The sequence below is a fragment of the Martes martes genome, assembly GCF_963455335.1.
Source record: "Martes martes genome assembly, chromosome: 3".
NCBI classification, from domain to species: Eukaryota; Metazoa; Chordata; class Mammalia; order Carnivora; family Mustelidae; genus Martes; species Martes martes.
The window spans coordinates 182,667,851-182,691,135 of NC_137890.1; the positions used below are offsets into that span (position 1 = coordinate 182,667,851).

Consider the following 23,285-nt stretch of genomic DNA (forward strand, 5'->3'; position numbering starts at 1 on the left):
TTAGGAAAACGTGAATTTAGATCATGACATGATACCATTCTACCCACTTGATTATAGAGTTGTTGCAGATATGGATAAGGGGCTGGAACTCACGGCTGGTGTGTAAACTGTTACAACTACTTTGGAAAACAACTCGGCACTATTTCAGACAGTTGAACATTCATATACTCTGTGACACTGCAGATCCACTAAGTAGGTACTCTAGAGAAGTCCTTAAATACGAGTACCGAGTATATTCATTAGAACAAAAGCAAACAAAATAAAAAAACCAAGCTAACTAACTGAAATGTCCATCAACAGGGAATAAAGCATAGCTACATCAACATGAATGGTCTTAGAAACATCTTGAGTAGAAAAAAGCAAGGCCCAGAAGGCTAAAAACAATATAATACCATTTTTACAAAAACTCAAAAGCCGGTAAAACAAAACAATATGTTTAGAACACATGAAAAAGTGTAAAAATATGATTTTTAGAAGGGGTCAAGGAACGACAATAAGAAAAAAATTCAGGGACACCTGGGTGGCTCAGTGGGTTAAAGCCTCTGCCTTCCGCTCAGGTCATGATCTCAGGGTCCTGGGATCGAACCCCACATCTGGCTCTCTGCTCAGCGGGGAGCCTGCTTCCCCCTCTCTGTCTGCCTGCCTCTCTGTCTACTTGTGATCTCTGTCTGTCAAATAAATAAATAAAATCTTAAAAAAAAAAAAAGAAAAAATTCAGGTTCGGGGCACCTGGGTGGCTCAATTGGTTAAACGACTGCCTTCAGCTCAGGTCATGATCCTGGGGTTCCAGGGTGTAGTCCCACATCAGGCTCCCAGCTCCACGGGGAGTCTGCTTCTCCCTCTGACCTTCTCCCTCTCATGCTCTCTCTCATTCTCTCTCTCTCTCGAATAAATAAAATCTTCCCAAAAAAAAAAATTCCCTAAAAAAAAAAAGAAAAAAAGAAAAAACATTCAGGTTCAAAGCCAGTCTGATGGAGGGGCAGGTTCTTGGGAGAGGAGCCCACAGAAATATGACAGTGTGTTCTAGTTGTGACACTGGGTAGTAGGTTCATGAAGTTCACTTATAATGCTTCTTAATCTACAACAGCTTCCTCAGTCTTGACACTGTTAACATCTGGGGCCAGATGAATCTTTGTTGTAGGGGAATGTCCTGTGTGTCATAGGGGCATCCTAGACCTCTACCCAATTGATGCCAGCAGCACACCCCTTTCAGCTGTGACAATAAAATATGTCTCCAGACATTGCCAGGTGTCCCTGGGGAGCAAAACTGGCCCTCGTTGAGAATCTCTGATGTATGTATGTATGTATATATATATATATATATATGGTATATATTTTTTCATGTGTGTGTTTTGTTTTATTTTTAAGTAGGCTCCATGCCTACTGTGGCGCCCAGTGCGGGGCTGGAACTCATGACGGGGAGATCAAGACCAGAGCTGAGATCAAGAGGCAGACACCTAGCCGACTGAGCCACCCAGGCGCCCCTATAGGGTCTATTTTTTGAATGCTTTCAATGCTCCACAATAAAACAAAGTTTAAAAGTGATGAGCAGAAGTTTCACTCTGTCTGTGAAGCACGACTAGGAAGTCATCATTAAGCTCTGAGAAAAACAGAGCCCGCCACAGGCCTTTGAAGTGACAGCGCAGAGCCGTGAGAGCTGACAGTTGCAGAAGGATTTTGACTAGCTGGTGATATTTCTAGAAATGGTACAGGGTATTAGGAAATCAATGACTCCAGATCCACTGGAGGGATATTTCTGCAACCTTTCTCAATTGTTTGGCAAATCCAAAAGCTTAATTTAACCTTTTAGAATACTATTTAATTTTTTAAAAATCTGTTATTAATTTTTTTTAAAACAAGGCCTTTTGTTTATATAAGACCTCCTAAGGAACTGAAGGGTGTCCATATGTTTTGTTACCTTTGGAGGGGGTGGCTATGATTGTAAAGTCACCACACATTTCACTGTGGGCTCTGGATAACTGGGGAATTTCCAGAAATAAGATCTGATAACATAACATAGCCACCTAGGATGATGAGTAATCCCACACTCACCGTAGCACCCCATTAATCCAAGAACCTCCCCAGTGATGTGGTTCTACTTGGGAACATCTATCTGACTCTTATACTTAAACCATAGCTCCTCTCATGGAGAGTTTATTACCCTCATTTTAAAAATGGAGAAACACAGACACAAAGAAGATACATGCTTTTCAAGATAACATAATCCAGAGTAACTAATTAGAAATAGAGTTGGTGCTAAAATTGGGTTTATTGAATCATGGTCTGTGTGCCTCTTTCTCCAAGCTCGGAGCTGGGCTTGTGTGAGCATTAGTGTGTAGACATGTGTGTGTATATCTGTGGTCAGAGAGTTGGGTGTGTGTTTCTCTGAGGACAAGGGGGAAAGACGGAGGACTGAAGAGAAGGGCTAGGAAGAGAGGCACAGTAGAAAGAACATTGGATTCAGAATATGCCTTGGGCCAGATCTCTCCGAGTCTCAGTTTCTTTAACCATAAAAACTCACAAAATGATTGCAAAAGGTAAATGAGATATATATTTGAAAATACTTTCTGTTTCTGTATACAAATGTGATTGTCATTATTAGCATTATTATTTAAAATGCAATACAGATGATAAAGGAATCCGCATGGGTAAAATGACTCACATTTTCTTCATTTTCTTGGCACTAGCTCTTACCATATGTCCAGTTCAGAGGAATATTCAGTGGCTCCCAGCAAGGCATCAGGAGGCCGGTACCAGAGGGTCACAACTTCTGAAGAGTATGTCTGGCTGGGAATGGACTTTGCCCGAGCGAGACCTGACCAAAGAAGAAAAGCACAGAACTCACTGTCGTCGGACTTCCTGGAGAGCCAGGAATCGATGTATGCAACCAAGGAGTTAATAACTGGCAGAATAATCAACATTTAAAAAATAACACACAAACTCTGGGTGCTTTTAATAGAGTCACTCAACTATCTTGACCCTCGTGGACCTCCTTATCAAGTGAGTTTCTCAAATTTTGGCCGACATTGCAGCCGGATGTAGCCTTCCTGACAGGTAAGTATAGTGAGGTGACCAACTTCTTCCCTATATGCTATAAACAGAATGGATGTGTGAGCTTTTGGATCATCCCCTTTTGGAGGGATTAAGGATTCTTCCCTTTCCCTCTTCCTCCAAGCTTTAATGAGGAGGAGGTGGCGGCCATCTTTAAATACGTAATCGGGGGAATACCCTAAGGATGGTGGGGCCTCGTGACAGAAGGGACATGGGTCAAGACTCCACGGGCCACCATACAAGCTCTGACTACTTAGGTTAGACTGTTACATGAGAGAAAGTTAAGCTGCTTTTTTTAAAAGTTTCATTTAAAAAAAATATTTTATTTGTCAGAGTGAGAGATAGAGAAAGAGCACAAGCAGCGGGTAGCGGCAGGCAGAGGGAGAAGCAGACACCATGCTGAGCAAGGACCCTGGGATCATGACCTGAGCCGAAGGCAGACGCCTACCGATTGAGCCACAGAGGCGTCCCAAGAAATTAAGCTTCTAACACGTTTACAACCTCTACTTTGGTGTCTCAGTCATAGCAACAGAACTCAATTCACAAGTAATATGAGTGCCCTCCATTTTTGCAGGCCAGGAATCCCCAGTTTAGTAAATTGCAAGGGGGTCTGCTATATTCCAAATTAGTTTGGTAAGACCTTGGACACATCACTCTTAAATTTTCTTCTACAATATCAGAGTACTTCTTTTTTTTAAGAGGTGGGGAGGGGCAGCGAGAGAGGGAGAAAGAGAATTTTAAGCAGACTCCATGCCCAGCAGGGAGCCCAACATGGGGCTTGATCTCATGACCCTGAGATCATGACCTGAGCCGAAATCAAGAGTCGGACACTTAACTGACTGGGCCACCCAGGAGCCCCTATTAGTACTTCTGTCGGTTAGCTACTCATCTCACAGAATCACGTGATCTAGAGCTGGGGAAAGACCTCAGTAGATGAGTTCTCTATTGTGGGGAATTGAGAAATGAGGATCTGTTAAATGCTTACTTGTCCAGATGAAAGCTACTATGTCAGAAAAAAAGTCTTGCAGCTATAGCGCAACCATTTGATATCTGCCAAGCAAAGAAGAGTGGTTCTTCAGCTCCAACTTTTCAACAAATATTTCCTGAGCACCTACTGTGGTGTCTGGCACTAGAGAGATGATGACAAGCAAGATGGACTCAAGCTGCCTTCCTAACGCTTACAGTCCAGTGGAAGAGACAAAATCATCACACAAATATACGTGTGTATAATTATAAACTAGGGTAAGTGCTAGAATGGAAATATACAGTGATACCCCAGGGAAATCCATGTCACTCCAATGGGACAAAAACCTCAGGTAATCCTACAAAGAAAGCTCTATTGATAGGTGTGCAGGAGCAAATGCCCTGTGGTCTCTATTCCAGCAGGAGTCCATCCTGTAATCTGGGGTTTACATCTTTATCCTGTCATCATGGGATAACCTGGATCTATTCTGACAGAATTTTTCTTTCCACTCACACGTAGGAAAACCTTCTAGGAACAGTTCGCTTATACACGTCTCTATAAAAAATGGCCATGGGGCACTAGAGGAACCCAAATTTTTGGATCTGATTAGGCTGGAGCTTGATAGAATTCTAGATGCTACCCAGCTTGCCCCGTTTCTTGCCTCACACTTCCTCTAGGGTAGTTTGACATCCTCACAAAGCATCACGTTCCACGGGCCTCCACTTTTCAAGGGCCAGGGCCCATCAATGCTTTAAACATGTGCACACAAAAGCATCATTGTTCATAGCCCAGAAGGAGACTCGAGGGGAGACTTACCAAAATCAGCCAGTTTGAGCTCTCCCAGGTGACTGATGAGTAAGTTCTGAGGTTTCAGGTCCCTGTGAAGAACGTGTTGGTGGTGGATGTACGCCAGGCCCCGCAAAAGTTGAAACATGAAAAGCTGGAAGGAATGAACACCTTATCTAAGCAGATTTGAGCCACTATGTGTTGATTTCCCCTCTAAATCAAAAACAGTCCTCTGAAAGAATATAGTAAAAGTGTCTCTTGAGAAACAAAAAATATGAAGATTTTACATTCGGAGGAGGGGGGCGCGGAGACAAGGAAAGTCAAGTAAGCAGACCATGTCCTAAACAAAGGGATTCTGCCTTTTCCTGACATCTCATTTCTTTGATACTGGAGGAATTACCCTTCCTTAAAAATCTAAAGGGAAACTTTGAAGTTTCCTTTGGAACACTAGTTATTGATTTAGATGTGAAAGATTTAATTTTTTTTTTTCCCACCGATGAACTTGGCATATAAGATCAAAGTTGACCTGGAAATGATATTCTAAGGTTTACAACTGCTTGAGTTTTCCAAGCTCTCTGATATGAAACCCTTTTAAAAACATAACACAAGGAGACCAGACTGGGAAATATATCTTTAGAGGGTAGTAGGAAATAAAGGAACCATTATCTTTTTAAACCTATTTTTAAAGTCTGAAGTCCAAAGTTGAAAACAAGCTATAATACAGCCATTTGATTAAGAGGGAAGAGAGACCTCCCAAAATTAGACCAAAAAAAAAAAAAAAAAAAGGCCTGAAAAGAATAAGGAATAAATAGTAGAGAGAAGAAAGAAGAGGGAAAAATACAATGTGGGCCCAAATTTTTAAATGTTGCATGTGGTAAAGAAGGCATAGAAACCGAAAACATTTCTAGGTTCTCCCCAGTATAGAAGCTGAAGGAAAAAAAAGAATGCTTAGGATCCCAATGTCTTTTGCTCTTTTCCAGTGCCACTGGCAATTGAGAACTGAAACACCAACATTAGTGTTTACAAAGACCTCTGCCAACTGAGAACATGTTCTGACAATTTAGAAGAGAAAAGCCTGGCTCCAGCATTCCTGGAGAGGCAGACAAAGTAGCCGATGCAAAGCTGTGCAAATGGATCCACTTTTTCCATCACATCCTGGAAATTAGGAACTTCAGAGACGCTGGGACCTGTACTGGCCTAACAAGGGGTAGGGGATATGGTAGCCAAGCTGAAGGGAGTGCGGTCTGACCAGAGCAGGAGCCTGGGGGCTGTGGACTTCATGCAGGTCTCACCTTGGGCTCACAAGCCATTTAAGGACGTGAAAGCTTTCTTTCAACTCCTACTTCAAATGCTCACTGGTTCTATGAGCTTCCCCAGTGCTTTCCCATATTGGTGCTTTGCACACATACGCTATCCATTTTCCCATTCATCAAACCACGAAGCTACCAAAATGCGAAATTCCTATACCAACGCTTAAACCTTCCAATCAGCTATAAATACAAATATTTCTGGAAAAGACAATATGAAGAACCAATGAAAAATGCAGGAAAAAGAAGCTGCTACCTTGTGTGCTCACAGATGATGCCTTTCAGAGTGAGAACACCAAGGAAGGAGGGAGCTTGAGACAACAGAGGGACAGAGACAGAAGGGAGGAAGGGAAAACAACCTATATTGCACACTTCGCACCTTTTCGAATCCTCAAAGTAACCCCGTGAGGGAGGTAAGCTGGTCCTCGATTTGCAGATAAGAAAAATAGGGCTCGAGGAAACTTTAAAAACATGTCAAGAAACAGTCAGGGCCAAAACTCAAACTCAGACCTGCCTAACTCCTCTACACCATTCTGAGAAACCAGAGAAAAGCAAATTAAAACATGACAGGGAAAGGGAGCATCAGCTGGCTGAGTCAGAGGCAGAACTTCTGCGTGGGCCAGCCTGAAATGCCTTTCCTGTTGGAGTACAGACTGCTCTCACTAATGAGTCATCCCGGCTCCCACCTCCTCTCTCTGCGGGCCCTTTCCTCCCTGGCTCCCCATGGATGTCCGTCCGCATTCCTACACGGTAACGCACGGCAGTGTTAATGTATGGGATTTTATAGCCACACTTCTTAAAACTTAAAGTCTGCCCTGATTAACTTCCCTCTTGAAACCTTTGCGACCTGGATCCTTCCTTCACGCTGGCCCAAGCTTCACCGATAACACAGCCCAACCCAATGGGGTTAGTTCTCAGTCAGTGTCAAGCCAGGTCGTGGGTGATGCTTTCCAGAGAGGATTCCCAGACCCCAGGGATGAGAGTCCTGTTTTCAACACACCGAGGCACTTGGGAACAAAATCATTTCACCGGGCTAGTGCTCTCTGGGCCAGAGTGAGCATTTTCTCTGCTGTGTCTGCTAGGGGACACTCATCTCCAGCCCCACTTGCTTTGATTGGAAAACCATTATACCTCTGATAAATCCCTCTGTTAAGTAGCATAGCCCTCACAAAGCCACCAAGTAGTCAAGTCTGATTGCAGTCAAGTACGGTTTTCAACCGTATTCATGGAGCTAGTGGCCGTCTTGACCATCCACGCCTTCTCTGAAATTGTCTCGTGCCCTGACTTTCACGAGAGTGTACTTTCCTGGATCCTCTACAGTCTGAAAAGCTCCTTCCTTTTGTCTTCTGTTGTCCTGTGCCTCCTTTAACCCCTAAGGGAAAGAGTTCTATAATCAGTTCTTTCATCTTTGTGCATTTGCTCTTTGGGTTATCTACTCTCCTGTCTTGAACTACAAACTCCAAGTGCCAATTACCCCCAAGTCTACATCTCCAGCGTAGAGCTTCCTCCTGGGCACTGACTTCTCTGATTGTCTACTGCTCGCTTCCCTTTGGATTTCCACCTTGATTAGAAGTTCACCCTGTCTACAACAGGACTCCTCCTCCTCCTCCTCTCCAAATCGATTTCTTCTATTTCTGTTACTAGATCTATAATTCTTCTGGTCAATCAAGGAGATTGTGCTAGAGATCTGGAACGTGAGGCCTCACCCTTGACTTCCTGAATCAGATGCTCAGGTCATTCATCCGCTCACTGCGGTTTGAGAAGCCCTGGGCTGGCCCCCATCAGTCAACTCCGGGACCACAGTTACATAAATTTCCTTCTGATCATGTCATTCTCTCTCAACTTAAGTCCCTTTTACGACCCTACCATCTAAGAAATAGAGTCCACATCTTAGAAAATAAGGCTCTCAGCCACCTACCCCATCTATTTTTCCAGGCCTATGTACCATGATCTAACTAATAAATTCTCTATGTCAGGCCAACAGCACCAGAGATGCAGTATGGGCACTAGTGGAAAAGGATCTTAAGCAAGAATCACGGTTAGCAATGGCAAAAGCTGTTTCTGTAACCCCAGGCAAAATACTTGTCTTCTCAACCTTTAGATTCCAATTCTGCAAAATAAGGAAGTTAGACCAGCCCAATGTTTTTAAGGTTTGGGTTGTTTTTTTTTTTTTTTCCTGGTGTAACTTACAGTAAGAAACACTTATGTATCCTGTATTCGTACAGAGGTACAAGTACAGTTTCAGCTGGAGCTGAAGCACAAAATAGTGCTTATTCTTACTCGGTGTAATGTACTCTAATATTTTCTATTCTTTTCTCCTCTGTTCCATTTAATTTTTTTAAAATGCTAGTTGCTGATCACCAAATTAATTTCATAACCCACGAACGGGTCAGAACGTGAAGCCTGAAAAGCACTGTGGTTCCTCCAACCCTCATGGTCCACGACTCTGGGGTCCTCATCCTTCAACACATCCCATACTGCTCTGCTCGGCGCTTCCACGTCTCTGCTCTGTACCTTTGCTGAAAACATTCCTTCCTCCTCCAACATCTTCCCCTATCCCAGCCTCTTGAAATGCAATGCATCTTTTAACATTTGGCTCCATAAAAGCTCTTAAAATGAGAAGACATCTATCTACACTAGGTCTTATTTCTATTTTGGTCTCATTTCTTACTTGGTGTTATTCACAATTCACAAATGTCCTGTCATAGGATTGGTGCCTATTTCCCATCTCTTGATTTTGGTTGTAAGGCCCTTGAGGGAGTAGAAATCATGTCTTCTATGTTTTTTTATCCTTCTACGCCTTTAGCACAGTGCTAGGGATGAGAGTCACTCAAGCCTGAAAATGTTCTTTCTCGGTTATTCTTTCTCCAAGCGTTCAGCAACTTAACCAATACCCCTGGTTCCTTGACTCTTCTGCTCTCTCCCTAGCTACCAGCAACCTGCCTAGCCTCACTTCCTTCCTTCAGATTCAACTCAGCTCAGAAGCCTGACCATCATTCTAACCTCTCTCTCTTTTTTTTTTTTTTTTTTAAGATTTTGTTTATTTATTTGACAGACAGAGATCATGAGTAGGCAGAGAGACAGGCAGAGTGAGAGGAGGAAGCAGGCCCCCTGCGGAGCAGGGAGCCTGATGCGGGGCTCGATCCCAGGACTCTGGGATCATGACCTGAGCCGAAGGCAGAGGCTTTAACCCACTGAGCCACCCAGGTGCCCCTCTAACCTCTCTCTTGACAATCTGCTCAAATCTCTTGCCCAACCGTCTTTTTCTTTCACATGTCTGGCAAAATCCCAACACTGAATCAATCCAGCTGTCTACTTTTTCAATTTCTCTCTCTGAATTGGTCAGCACTGTCATTAAAAAGGAAATCCCAGGATCATGCAGATAATTTAATGGTTTCCATTTTTACCAAGAGTCCTCGACCCACTGGACATTCTTTCTTGGTTTGCCTAGTCAGGGGCTCTATCCCATCTCCACTAGCTATTTTTAAATGTTTTCACTCTCCTCAACCCTCAAACTTTCTTTTTCCCCTTGCTTCCAAGACTGGAGTAGGTCCCCTTACTCTGAGTTCTCACCGTATTTCTAGTTAACATGGCTGTAGCTGTTGTCACTTTGCTTCTTACTACCTGTTTAAGTCCATATATCTTACTGGGCTTTAAGCTTATTGAAAATAAGAAACACAACTTATTCATTATTGAAGCCTCAGAACTTAATATAATACCAAGTACTCAATCATTCTTGAATGAATAAATGAATAAAAGAACATAAATATTAATTAAATGAATGAGTACCTCATATAGAAATTTCATATAGATTATATCAAGGACCAATTAATGCCAATAAAAATCTTAGGGAATGAAAAGTATGAAATGAAATGGTTTCTAAAATTTACAGCAGACATAGAATTATAGCGAGTTAAGAGTTTATTATTATTTCTATTCCAGTGACTGGGAAATGGAACTTGGTCCCATTTATAACACGAGTGGGTAGAACAGACAAACAGGTAACTGATTTCGACCTAACGGGGGTACTTTGTTTGCTGATTCTGGTGGGGGAGCTGTAAATACAGCACAAACTTTATCACAGACCGCAGTAGTCTGCCATGAAGAACGTATTTATTTTATGATGGCTTAGTTTCACTTCCTTCCTTTGAGTGCAATTCTTTTTAATTGATCTGTACTTCTGAAGACACATTTGCATTGATGGCGATGACTGACAGGTTTAGGCTGCTTGGAAAATGGCTAGACATTGCTCTATATCTTAAGGGGGAACTTTTTAAAAAAAGATTTTATTTACTTATTTTGAGAGAGAGAGCTCACGAGAACGCACACGTGACCGGGGTTGGGGTGGGGAGGGACAGAGGCAGAGAGAGAGAATCTCCTTCAAGCAGACTCCCCACGGAAACTCGGAGCCTGACAGGGGGCTCCATCACCCCCATGAGACCATGACCTGAGTGGAAATCAAGAGTTGGATGCTTAACTGACTGAGGCACCCAGGCACCCCAAGGGGAAACTTTTTTCTAAAATGTTTCTCTAGAATATCAATAATAGGCATCTTATTTAGAATCATGGGATTTTACTCTTTGATGACAGTCTGTTTCAAAATTCTTCCGCTGAGGGCAAGCGGAGAAGGAGTCCTGCCTCTCAAAGTACTCACCCTGACATTGTGAGGATGAAGCCCTCCTGGGTGCTGAGACATGTACTGGGCCAGGTCTGTGTGCTACACGGGAGGATGGAGAGAATGATGTTAGCAGAGCTTAAACAGTGTCCTAAAGCAGACCACCGACGTGGCTGTCAGATACAAACTTCAGAATTTTCGAGAATAAGGTACAAAAGATACATAACCAGCTTTCCTGAGACCTCACTATCAAGGTCAAACACAGTGTGTCTTTCTAAACGGCTGTCCTGGGAAGGAAGCTTCTTTCTCATCACAAAAAGATGCTCATTTTAAATGGCCGCCACTGAACACGGCGATACAGGCGTTTTTCACTCCCCTTGGAGGCAAGTCAAGTACACATGCCTGGTGATTTCTTCCTGCTAATATTTTGAATGTTTTTTTTCCTTTCAAAAATATGAAAGTGAGTTATTATTTAGTAAAGTTGTATACAATTTTTAAAAAAACCTTGCGATTTATGTCTTCATTGTCAATGAAAAAAATGCAGGGTTCTGCTCAGATGGTGATTAAAAATAGATAAAAAATAAGCCCAAAAGTTTTCTTTAGGAGGCAAACTCACCATGCTTATTTATTATCGCCAGCAAGTGGGGGAAAAAGACAGCAAATTCAGTGGGTAAAGAAGCAGGGCCAAAGGAGTATAAGAACAATAGGGCCTAGTAATCATAATAATGAAAATTTCCATGACACTTTCCACATTGTAATGAAAGTTTTATCATGCCATAAAATATTAACAGATTCATTATACGAGCACCAGGCTTTTCCCTTACGCTTTATAAAATGCTGGGGCAACTCACCATGTATTCAAAAACGAATGTCAGAGTCTCTCTCGTGTGGATGATGTCATGTAGGAGCACAATATTGGCATGTTTCAAACCCTTCAAGAGAGAAGCTAGAGAAATTAAACAAAATGTTAATTCAATCATTGATAATGAAAGTGCTGCTTTAAAGATACCAAGCAGTATTTATTTTTTAAACGCTTCAAATCAACCCTTCTGGTTTTTTATTGCTTGGGAGAAAAAAAAAAAACCTTCATGAAATAATATTTGAAATTGCAAAGGACCTTCGTTATTTGTCAAATGGCAAGTCACTGCATTTACATAACTTATTTTTCTTACAGGCTAGAGCCGTTGCAAAAAAAAAAATATGTTTCCATTTATCTAATCAATTTCATCAAAGCACTCAGAGCACTTTGCAAATGCTTCCCTCTGGGAATCTTATCTCCACTTTAGAGTTACAGGAGAGGAGGCCCAGAGAGATAAAGGCCATCGCAGGAGCAGGAAATGGAGTGTTCTGCCTTCTAGAGTAGGACTTTGCAACATGTGACCATTCTCTAAAATTCAAAGTGTCTCAGAGGGTCAGCAGGGCCAGTGGATGTGATTAGTGGAAGGCAGGGATAAGAGTATGGGATGCAGAATTGCTGAAAGATGATAGAGAGTGGGGAGGATTTCTTAGAGGGAGAGTTGCAAACCTCTGTGGAAAGGAGAAAATGCAAACTGGAAAAGAGGACAGAGCCAAAAATTGGGGAACCCCGGGGAGTGTGAGTGGGGAGGTCTGAGGACTGTCTCTTGCATCTTTTTTTTTTTTAAAGATTTTTTTTGAAAGATTTTATTTATTTATTTGACAGAGATTACAAGTAGGCGGAGAGGCAGGCAGAGAGAGGGGAAGGGAAGCAGGCTCCCCGCTGAGCAGAGAGCCCCACGCCGGGCTCGATCCCAGAACCCTGGGATCATGAGCTGAGCTGAAGGCAGAGGCTTTAACCCACTGAGCCACCCAGGCACCCATCATGCATCTTTATTAACAGATTATTATCAGGTCACTAAAGGCAGCTTTAAAAGGGAGGAGTCACTGCAAAAGGCCAGTGAGTGGCTGGGAAGAAGTCTGAAAGGCTGTCATTGGGGGTTTCAGGGATAGCAAGACCCCCCAGCTTCAGAAGGGCGGAGGCCAGAAAAGGCATAATAAGGAGATGGCGAGTCCCAGCTAGGGACATGTCTGCATGAGTCAACAGCGTCCTTAAGACTTAGCGGAAAGGGAAAGTTAGGTGTAAGCCCTCCAATCTGGGTTCTGTCCGGCAGGCTTGCGTGTCATGAGTCACCTATACCAGCTCTTTCCCAGAAGTTCACAAGATCAAAACCAAACTCAAGTACTACCTTCGCACGTTGGAACAAATTACTTCTTTCAGGAATCTCACCCTGGTGTAAGGATCCTCTGTTGTTTTTGCCCTCCTGAGCAAGCCATTTTCCTTTCTAGTGGGGATACCTCCGCTTTCCTGTGGGGAACCAACCCTCTACTCACTCAGTCCACACCTATGCTGGTGCGGCTGACCCCGCCGTCACCCCAGATCGAGTGTGTCACTGCAGCGATCTCGTTCAGAGACGAGACACCAGACCGTATTTTGTGGGGACCATCCAGAAAGAGGTGCTTTCTTTTCCATTGTGAAAGGAATGTTGAGCTTGTAGGATTTCACCAGGGGCTGCTCTGGCCACATTACCAACACCTAGTGAGAGCCTGTCTGGGACTGAAACTAAGACAGAGAAAAACTGAGGACGGAGAGGCATGGATTCCTGGGGATGTCATCTACGCCCCGCCAGCCCAGAGTTACCAGAACTATCAGCCAGTGAATTTCCTTCTTTGCTTAACATCAGTTTGAGCTGGGAGCCGCGAATCATCAAAGGAGCCCTATCATACCGGCTCACACTACTTTGATGACTAATACGCTAACTTTACTTTTTGCCCCCTGAATCCTTATGAGCTAAATTTATTATTCCACTTTTACAAATACGTTGCTTGGTAAATGTAGTCAACGGCTTCACAGGCATCTGTTTAATGTCCCTGGCCCCAGACTGAAGGCTGCATGGGAATAGAACGAGTGACTTTCCCTCTCTTTTGGATGCCGCCGTATCACCTAGTACAATCCTCAGCCAAGAGTAAGCACTTAATTTGTCAAATATATTTATTAAATGTCTTCACAGAGAACGGACTGTGGAGCCAGAGGCCCTAATGTGAATCCTGGTCCCGCCACTTTCTATCCGAGTGAGCCTGGGAGAGTATCTCAACCCGTCTCCATTCACTCCTTCTGAAAAGGAGATAATGTCTTTTCTGACTTGACTTCACGGGGTTAACGAGAGGATGGAATCAGATGTTATGTGTGGAACCCCTGAAAAATGGAAAGCCTCACACGGTTGCAAATTAGAATTAATACCCCAGCCATCAGCTTCTTGCCTCCCCTTTAACCTTGAACTGCACTAACCCCCCACTCCCAGATTAATATCTTTAAATTTTGTTTATGTTTTGTTCCTGCTAGAGTTTTCAGCACCTTCCATATTTATAACAATGACGTCTGACCATCAGTTGAAAATGCTGTGTTTTGTGTATATTTTTATTTATGAATTACATTCATTTTCTCTCCCTGTACAAAGACACACAGACACACACAGACAGACACACACACACACACACACATGCATGCATTACAAAGCACACACCCAAACTAGATTTTAAAGGATATGGTAAAGCTATAATTGCTAAGAATATTATTAAGATGTTTTATTTTTCATATAATTTTATTCTTTTTTAAAAAAAAGATTTTATTTATTTATTTGACAGACAGAGATCACAAGTAGGCAGAGAGGCAGGCAGAGAGAGAGCCAGGGAAACAGGCTCCTTGCTGAGCAGAGAGCCCAATGTGGGGCTCGATCCCAGAACCCTGGGATCATGACCGGAGCTGAAGACAGAGGCTTTAACCCACTGAGCCACCCAGGCACCCCAATATAATTTTATTCTCACTTAAATTTGATATTACTAAAACTCATGACAGCTAGGTTTTTTCTTTTAAAGATTTATTTATGTATTTGAGAGAGAGTGGGGGGGGTAGGGACAGAAGGAGAGGAAGAGAGAGAGAGAGAACCTCAAGCAGACCCCCCTGCTGATCACATAGGTAGAAGTGGGGCTTGATCTCACCACCCTGAGATCATGACAGGAGCCAAAACTGAGTCAGACCCTTAACTGACTGAGCCATTCAGGTGCCCCTTGTGATGCTTACTTTTTAAAATCATGGTGGCATGTTTTCTGAATCATGATGGCTTCATACTATCATTTGCCAAAAAGCTCAAGGAACAACGTCTCCTTAGGATGAGGCTCTCTGCTAACAGTGGGTATAAATATTTTATATAGTTTCTTGGTAATCTCTATTTTATGGGGGTAGGAAAATTGTCACTTTTACCATTCCCCTATTGTGCACTTATATTATTAGTCTTATCTTCAATTCACAATTTCTTTGCAGAAACCTTTTTAAACTTCTCTCAACTCTTTTTCTCACACTTAATCCAATTCAACAAATCTGTTGGCAATACATTCAAAACATGTCCAGAATCCTTCCTTTCTTGCCATTTCTCTGCTACCAGCCCGGGGCCAAGCCATCATCCTATCTTGACGGAATTAGCACACATCCCTTCTAGCTGGTTTCTCTCCCTGCATCCTCCCTCCTTTCCAGCGGTCTGTTGGGCACAGAACAACCAGCCGCCGTGCTCTCCTCAGCCGGCAGTCTCTCTTGCTTCCAAACTCTCCAGTGGTCTCTCATCTCACTCAGAGTAAGATCCAAAGGACTCACAGTGGCCTGTCGAGTCCACATTACCTCCTTGCCCTCATCAACTCACACTCCATTCCTTGCTCACTTGGCTCTAGCACGCAGGCCCCTTAGCTCTCCCTTGGATACTTGCAAACACAACTCCTCCCTGAGTCTTGCACTTGTCTTTGTCTCTGCCTATAACCCTCTTATCTCGTTCCCTGCATGTTTTCTCCCTCGCTTCCTGTTCAAACCACACATACGTGAAGTCCTGGCTTCCATGGCCCTTCTCAATGAAATAGAAGCCCCCCTCCGCGCCCCCGACCTACGCTAATGATTCTCTGTCCCTGGGCTCTGTTTTTATTCTTCCCCGTAGCGCTTACCACTTATTACCTCTAACATCGTATATATTTATTTGTTAATATTCTATCTCCACCCTTAAGAACATAAACTCCACTGGAAGCAGAAATTTCTGCCTTTTTTTGCTTATTGCTACATCTCTAGGGATGTAGAATTTTATATAGTGTCACTAATCACCTAATATCATTTCTATACCTATAACTGGTTGGCATAGGGTGTTTCTGTGAGAGACACTTTCTTTTCGTTGTCTTCCTCATTATGTTATAAACGTTGTGAGTGTTATGGCCATGCCTATGAGTGCTTTTTGAACACTCCAGAACTACCGAAATACTTATATGGAAACCATGATGTGGTGTGATTATAATGGGAAATTTACATGAAAGAGTAGATGATGTTTAAAGCATTTATCTCATGGTAATGGTTTATCACCAGGTCCATCTACCAAAGGGATCTCAAATGCTTTCAGCCTCTGATGTGTGGGTCTCGATGCCAAGACGAAAAGGTCTTTCTTCTCGTTTCAAGGCTGCCTCATAAACACTAGGCTACAGTGTGCTCTGCAGACTAACAAGCTGAAGGATACAAAAGCCGACTGAGAAGGGGAAAGACCCTAAAATCAAAACATTCTGCTTCCTGTAAGATTATTGTCTTTATAATTCACATGTTCTAAGTATACCTATTTTTGCTTTTCTTCAAAGAAAAGATGCACAGATAAATTGGGGAATCTCCAAAGCCCCAGACAAGTGGAATCACAATGGAATTTCTTTGAGTGCTTCCAGAATACTTTGGTGATCATGGCGGTGATGATGGCAGTGGCGAAACTCATCAGGCATTTACCACACACCAGACACTGGTGTAGGAATTCTGCGTATAATAGCTTGGAATGAGAACACTCAGAAAGCCAAAGAGAAAAATCTGAAGAAACCAACTTAATCCCAAAGCTCAGATCACAACAGAACATTATTCAGCTCATTTTAAAAATGCAAAGTATTTCTTTCTTTATTTTTAAATGTCCCAACGTAGCAGGACCCACTGGTTGAACATGAAATGGCATTTAATTTGCTTCTCATGTATGTAAGTTACTTAATAATTTAAAAAATTATTTTCATCTTGCAATGATCTGGGAATATTTCGTTTTTTGGTTTTGTTAAATATCACTGGGGTTTGTGACTTAGTGAAAGTTTTAGGAAAACTGATGCTTTCCAAGTGTGATGGGTCATGATGTTTGAATGTTACTCTACTGTGTCCTGTTTTAGTGTATGTAAAGGATGAGGAGGACAAGAAAGAGCAGGGATGGCTCTGGAAGTCCTATGGCACAGCGGCACGTAGTGAATGGCTGGGCTGGCTGTAAGTTTTTGAAAGTCTGGACCTTCCCTGTCCCTGTCTTTGCATCTCTAGCAGCTAGCATAGACCTGGCATGTGGTGCTCAGCCAGTGCTTCTAAATTAATGAAGACCAAACTGTTGTAATTGAGTTTAAGTAGCAGTTAAAAATGGCGGCAACTTCCACCCCCAACCTCCACTCGGCATTGAATTAAAAAGAGTTTGTGGTTCCTGATGCTACATTTCTTCTGGCCTGGGTGTCACAAATCAAGTAAACGAGTCAAGTTATTCATTCCAAGAAAAGAAATCTAGATAATGTTAAGTGTTAGGATAAATGGGGGATAAGTAGTTATCTGATTTCTGTATAATTGTCATCAGATCCCATATCATCATCCTGACATTGTTTTGTTTTATAAAAATACAACGATGCATACAAAAATGTGCTATGTCTGTGATGTGACCCGACTGCGTTCGATGGAGGACTTCTTGTCAACCAGGCCTCCCTCAGTTTATTTGTAGTAACAGGCAAGTCAGCGTTCTTATCGTATCCTCTACCTCATTGTATGACCTTGGGGAGGCTTCTAGGTCTATTTTTGGCTCAGTTTTCTCATATATGGACTGGGAATAATTACTTTGTCATGTTTTCTATTAGAGAATGATCTTAAAAGATCCTCAGCTAAGACTGTTCCTAATTTAAACACTGCAATTACTGGGGCTATAAAGTACATGACAGAGTTGGAATTGACAAACCTACAACATTATTTTCTTTAAAATATTTCTTCTGCATTTTGTTCACCATTTATACAAAGTGTATCATAAAAACAGATTTCTGCTGTTATTTTTACTTTTGCTAAAAGAGCAATGCTTGAGTTATAGATTTCTAGATTTATCCTAATAAAGTAGGATGAGAACAGAATGGATTCTAATACCTAACTATTCTGATTACTGGTCCTGAGGACTCAGACAAGTTACTCAACCTCTCTGAGGCTGATTCCTTCATCTGCAGCAAAAATAACATGCTTTACCTCCTAGAGTTGATGTAAGTATTTAAAAAAAAAAAAAGACAATGGGGCGGTGGGAGAGAAAAGATTATGTCAAATGCCTAGTCCTCAAAAAAATTTAGTTATATGATTACTTCTTAAATAAATGCTGCTAAGGGCCTGAAAGTCCTGGCTTTGAACCAAAAGTTTCTATTTTTTTGAAAGATATTTAAAATAATGCACATTATTAAGATAAGGTAATGATACACAGTTTTGGAAAATGAGGGAATGTATTCTTACCTAAAAGCTTAAAATATCCACCTGTTCAAATGAAAATATTTTTTTCCTAATTGTAAAAATAAACAGTTAAAATATAGTCCTAGAGCCAATTACGGAAGATTTTTTTCAGGTTGTTATGAAGGCAGTTAATCTTTTTAATTAGCAAAAGAATGAGGGTAGGGAACATGTCTTAGTGTATCTAGTAGACATCGAGTGCCTAGCCATAGTAGGTGCTCAATAAATATTTGTAGATTATCTGTAGACTATTCATAGAGAGTGTATAGATTTTTGAATCAGAGAGATTTGGTTTGAATTGTGGCTATCCGTTGGAATAATAGTAGTATCTATGTCCAGGGGTTATTAAAAGGAGTGAAAGAGGTAACACATGAAAAGTATCTGGCACGTGTATTAAGATATATTCCCCTTAGTGTTGCTCATACTTTTGCTAATTTCATCATATTGCATGTTAAGATCAAATAGTTCTCCAAATGACCAGATTAATGAACCACCGTATATATCCTACTTAGATAGAGACCATCCATGTATTAAAATCCTACTCAGTAAATCTTTGGCTGATATCCCATCAGAGCAGCCGAACTGTTCAGGAAAAGTAATTCCTGCTTCAAGGCTTTTCTTAAAAAAAAAAAAAAAAATCTGCATTACTTGTTCAGTTTTTCTGCATGTGGCTTTCGGTTGCCTTTTTAGCTAGTGACCCTGGGTTTTAACTAATGAACTCCAGCTGTTCTTACTTTGCCTTCCATCCCGTCTCATTTAACCTCCTGTCTCCCTGGTCTCACATCCTTAAAGTTCTTACAGGAAAAATGGGACAGTGCCAAAGTTTTCAAACGAGGCCTCCTCTCTTCTGGAGGGGAGAGGGCTTCTCCAATAAGGGCTCCCAGCTTTTTCGGTGACTGAAAAAGAAACACTCATTGTTGGGAAATGGATGCCTAACAGCTTCCAAAGTGTCAAAAATCCTCTTGCGGTTTTTCATATTATACAAGCAAAGCGTTCAGTAAGGTAAGTCCGTAAAACAAACGCAGAAAGTCCACAGTTGAATACTAAATGTAATTGCAAACACCTGGGAGGGAGAGGCAATTCCTCCGTAAATATGTGATAAAAGAAACATCTACCATGCAGAACAATACAGATCCAGCTTTTCTGAACCATGCTGAGAGCCATCTGTTAGCAAAACTGGCAAAAAATTTTCATTGCCGAGTCAAATGTCAACCTGAAAAACTTGGCTGTGGGTACAATCTGAGCGAGGCAGGCCCGAAGTAATAGGCAAACCCGAACGCACAAAGGCAACACCATGAAAATGCAGGGAAGCTGGGCCAGAGACTCTCCTATTATATTGGTGACCTGGGGATTTCTATTATGTTCAGAAATACCATTCGACCTAGCCACACATCTCTTTCTAAATCTGATCCTACTTTCATGGGGACCACTAATAAGTACATTAGTAAATGCAGCTTCTATTACATTAAACACTTAAAATCTTGCTTTCCCTCCAGAATGCCCCTGATCCTACCAGGATGAATTTCTGTCTAACCTGACAGCCATTTGGTCCCTCTACTCGAATTCAAGATGATGTATTTCCCAGGGGCTCTAAAAGACTTTTGAAAATGGCATCAAATTCAGTTATAAACTCATTTTCTAAATTGCTTTTTCCATGCCTGTTTGCATAACCCATCCTTCCTCGTTCCGTTCAGAATCTGACTCCATTAGCCACACCGAGACTTGCTGGTTCTCGTCTTCGTTTACGTCTTTTTTTTAACCTCCATTACAACACTTGTAACTTGAATCATCTGCTCTGTTAAAACTGAAAATGATACAAAGCTCAGGGCTTTTTCTTCTCATCCTTCACAAGGCCCAGCAATATGTTGTGCAAATAGTGTGTGATCCAAAAGAGGGGAAGATAAAGTAGTTAAAAGAGGAGAAAATAAAAGGGAAGAGCGATTTCTGGTTTTGATGGTTTGTTTGTTTGTTTGTTTGTTTTTGTTAAAATGGATAGCAATCCTATCATCATTTTATTTATTTATTTATTTTTAAGATTTTATTTATTTATTTGACAGAGAGAGATCATGAGTAAGCAGAGAGGCGACAGAGAGAGCGAGAGCGGGGAAGCAGGCTCCCCGCTGAACAGAGAGCCAGACGTGGGGCTCAATCCAAGGACCCTGGGATCATGACCTGAGCCGAAGGCAGAGGCTTCAACCCACTGAGCCACCCAGGCGCCCCTCATCATTTTATTTTAAATGGCTCATGTAAAAGGTTAATAAATTGTATTTTAATTATTTATTTTCACTATATTGTCTTCTTGATTTTTTTTTTTTTAAACATGGGGCTTGAACAAACAACCCTGAGATTAAGACCCGAGCCGAAAACAAGAGTCAGATGCTTAACTGACTGAGCCACCCAGGTGCCCACTTCTTGATTTTTATATTATAAATTATTAGTTATCCTGATAGTGAACAAGACATCCCTAAAGGAAAGGAACAAGAATGGAGTAGTAATAGCCACTATTTGTGGAACTCTGAAAACATGATAAGGGCTTTCAGATGCATGTTTCTCCTTACAACTCAATAAAAGAGGTACTATTATTCTCTTTCTGCAATAAATGGGGTCTAAAACAGGTCAACTAATCAATCTACCCGCATTCACACCTTAGTAACTGGTGGATTTAGGATTCAAACCCAAATCCATCTGACACGAGATGCCTCACCTACTTGCTGTACTGCCCAGGGTACAGAGAACATATAGAGACAACAATAAAAATTCATGCCCTCCCGAAGAGTTTCTCAAATGCTATCTAAACAACTTATGGTTTCCAGGTTAATTACTTATTGAGAATTTGTGCGCTTGTATTATTTTTTTTCTTCTACATGGACTTGTCGGGGTTACATAGACGTAGCCTTGGCACTTTAGCATGGGACCCAACACGTAGAGGGTATTTAGTGAATATACATTGAGTTCATAGTCTTGGGCAACTAATATAATCATTTTGAATCTTAATTTCTTCAAGAGTAAATAATAAAATGAGAGTATAAATATATTCCAAAAACAATTCGGAAGAATACAGTTGCAATTATAATATTACTTCTAGAAATATCAAAAGCCGGATGCTGAATGGATAGGCTCAATGGACTTTTTTTTTTTTTTTTAACCAAATTGAGGACTTGTAAAACAGATCTCTTGGTTCTTACCTTCCCGAATAGCTGTAAACGGGACTCCTTCCTCCGCATTCATGCTGATGACTTTTAGAGCCACTAGTTGTCCATTTATCCTAAAAGAGTTGGGGTGGGGTGAGGGGGGAAGGGCACATATTTATTGAGATGGTTCACAGCAGTTCGTAGCCACAGTTTGTACTAAGGACAGTGTAACAAAAGTAACTTTTCCTTCCAAATACATTCCAGCATGTGAATCCACAATGTTCTCAAAATAAACAGTTTTAAAAAGCCATATGTAAGTATACCAAAATATTTTTTTTCTTTTTACCAAAGCGGTAGAGCTTCATTATAGAAACTTCAGCGAATACCGAAAAGCACAGAACCCTGACCCCCCTCCCCCACCAAATCCTTCCTCACAGTATTTCGATGTATCTTGTCCATTTCATTTCTCTTCATGCACTTTAAGCCACCTTATTTTCCATCTAAATTGTTCTAGTGACTTCCTAACAGTTTCCCTACTTATATGTGTCTACCCCTACTGTCTACTCTCAATAGAGGAGCCCAGGGCATCCTTTTTAAGAGAAAGTCAGAACAAACCACTTCTCTGCTCAAAACCCACTGGTTATCTTCACTTCTCACTCTGAAGGAAAGCCAAATTCTTACAACCATCTCCTAGGTGCACCTGATCTGCCCAGCCCCACCAGTAGCTCTCTCTCTCTCTCACTCTCTTCCTTTCTCCTCTTACTCATCATTTTGTTCCCTGATGTAAGTGAAGTCTTGGAGAACCAAGATTTTCCTACGAGGATAAATATGTTATTTTTCTTAAAGATTTTATTTTATTTTATTTTTTGGAGAGAGAGCGAGAGAGAGCACAGAAGGAGAGGGAGAAGCAGACTCCCAGCTGAGCAGAGAGCCCGACGTGGGGCTGGAATCCAAGACCCTGGGATCATGACCTGAGCCGAAGGCAGACGCCCAACCGACTAAGCCACCCAGGCGCCCCTAAATACATGATTTTTTAATACAGTGGGATTCATATCTTATTATTAGTAACCTGCTTTTCCTCCATCTAATTTTTCTTTTATTCATTCTTGTCCAGTGTGGTATGTAATGAGATAATATTTCATCATATAAATACTACTACCGTGTGTTTATGCTTAGCTGCTTCCAAATGCTTTTAAATTGTTTCTTTGGGCCATTATAAAAATACAGTCACAGTCATGTTTGTAGCTCAGTCTTTTCACACAGCCCCTATTCTTTCCTCACGGTAGAGTTGGAATTGCTAAGTCAGAGTATGCTGTGTGTACGTTTTTATTGTTTTGAACACATGTTCCCAAATTATGCCACAGAGCGATTACAACACCGACTGGTCATGTGAGTGGCCATTCCAGCACTTTCTTGCCAACACTGGGCAGGCATTTTATTTTCCTGCGTCTTTTCACTTTTTAGAGCAGTTTTAGATTTACAGAAAAATTGAGATGATCATACAGAGAGCTCTCATATATCCCTCATCCAGTTTACCCTACTGTCAATATATTAGAATGATACATTTGTTATAATTAATGAGCCAATATGGATACGTTATTATTAACTAAAGCTTATAGTTTATTAAGAATTCTTTAGTTTTTTGCAGTAAAATTGTATTTCTTATTGTGGATTGCGTTGTACATTGGTAAAATTTGGGGGTAGTGCAACATGATAGTAACACAGGAAAAGTCATAAAAGTACCAGACTCAAGGATTTTTCCCAATAAACTTATTTAATAATGATTTTTAAATTTCCAAATGCATGTAAGATATTCTCAACTGTGTTATAATAGAACCAAGTAGAAATAGCTGAAATATCC

The 23,285-nt window shown here is 41.4% G+C and overlaps 1 protein-coding gene across 1 annotated transcript in view; it reads right to left on the reverse strand.

The window, feature by feature from the left end:
- The window catches only part of CDK15 (cyclin dependent kinase 15), a gene marked incomplete at both ends in the record, with an annotated part of 77,118 nt that overhangs the window by 47,061 nt on the left and 6,772 nt on the right, over positions 1–23,285 (reverse strand). Inside the window, 5 exons of the mRNA XM_080799225.1 lie at positions 2,695–2,815; positions 4,832–4,955; positions 10,763–10,825; positions 11,575–11,669; positions 21,479–21,558. Coding sequence (XP_080655351.1) covers positions 2,695–2,815; positions 4,832–4,955; positions 10,763–10,825; positions 11,575–11,669; positions 21,479–21,558 — 483 coding nt within the window. The remainder of the gene's footprint in view (positions 1–2,694; positions 2,816–4,831; positions 4,956–10,762; positions 10,826–11,574; positions 11,670–21,478; positions 21,559–23,285) is intronic.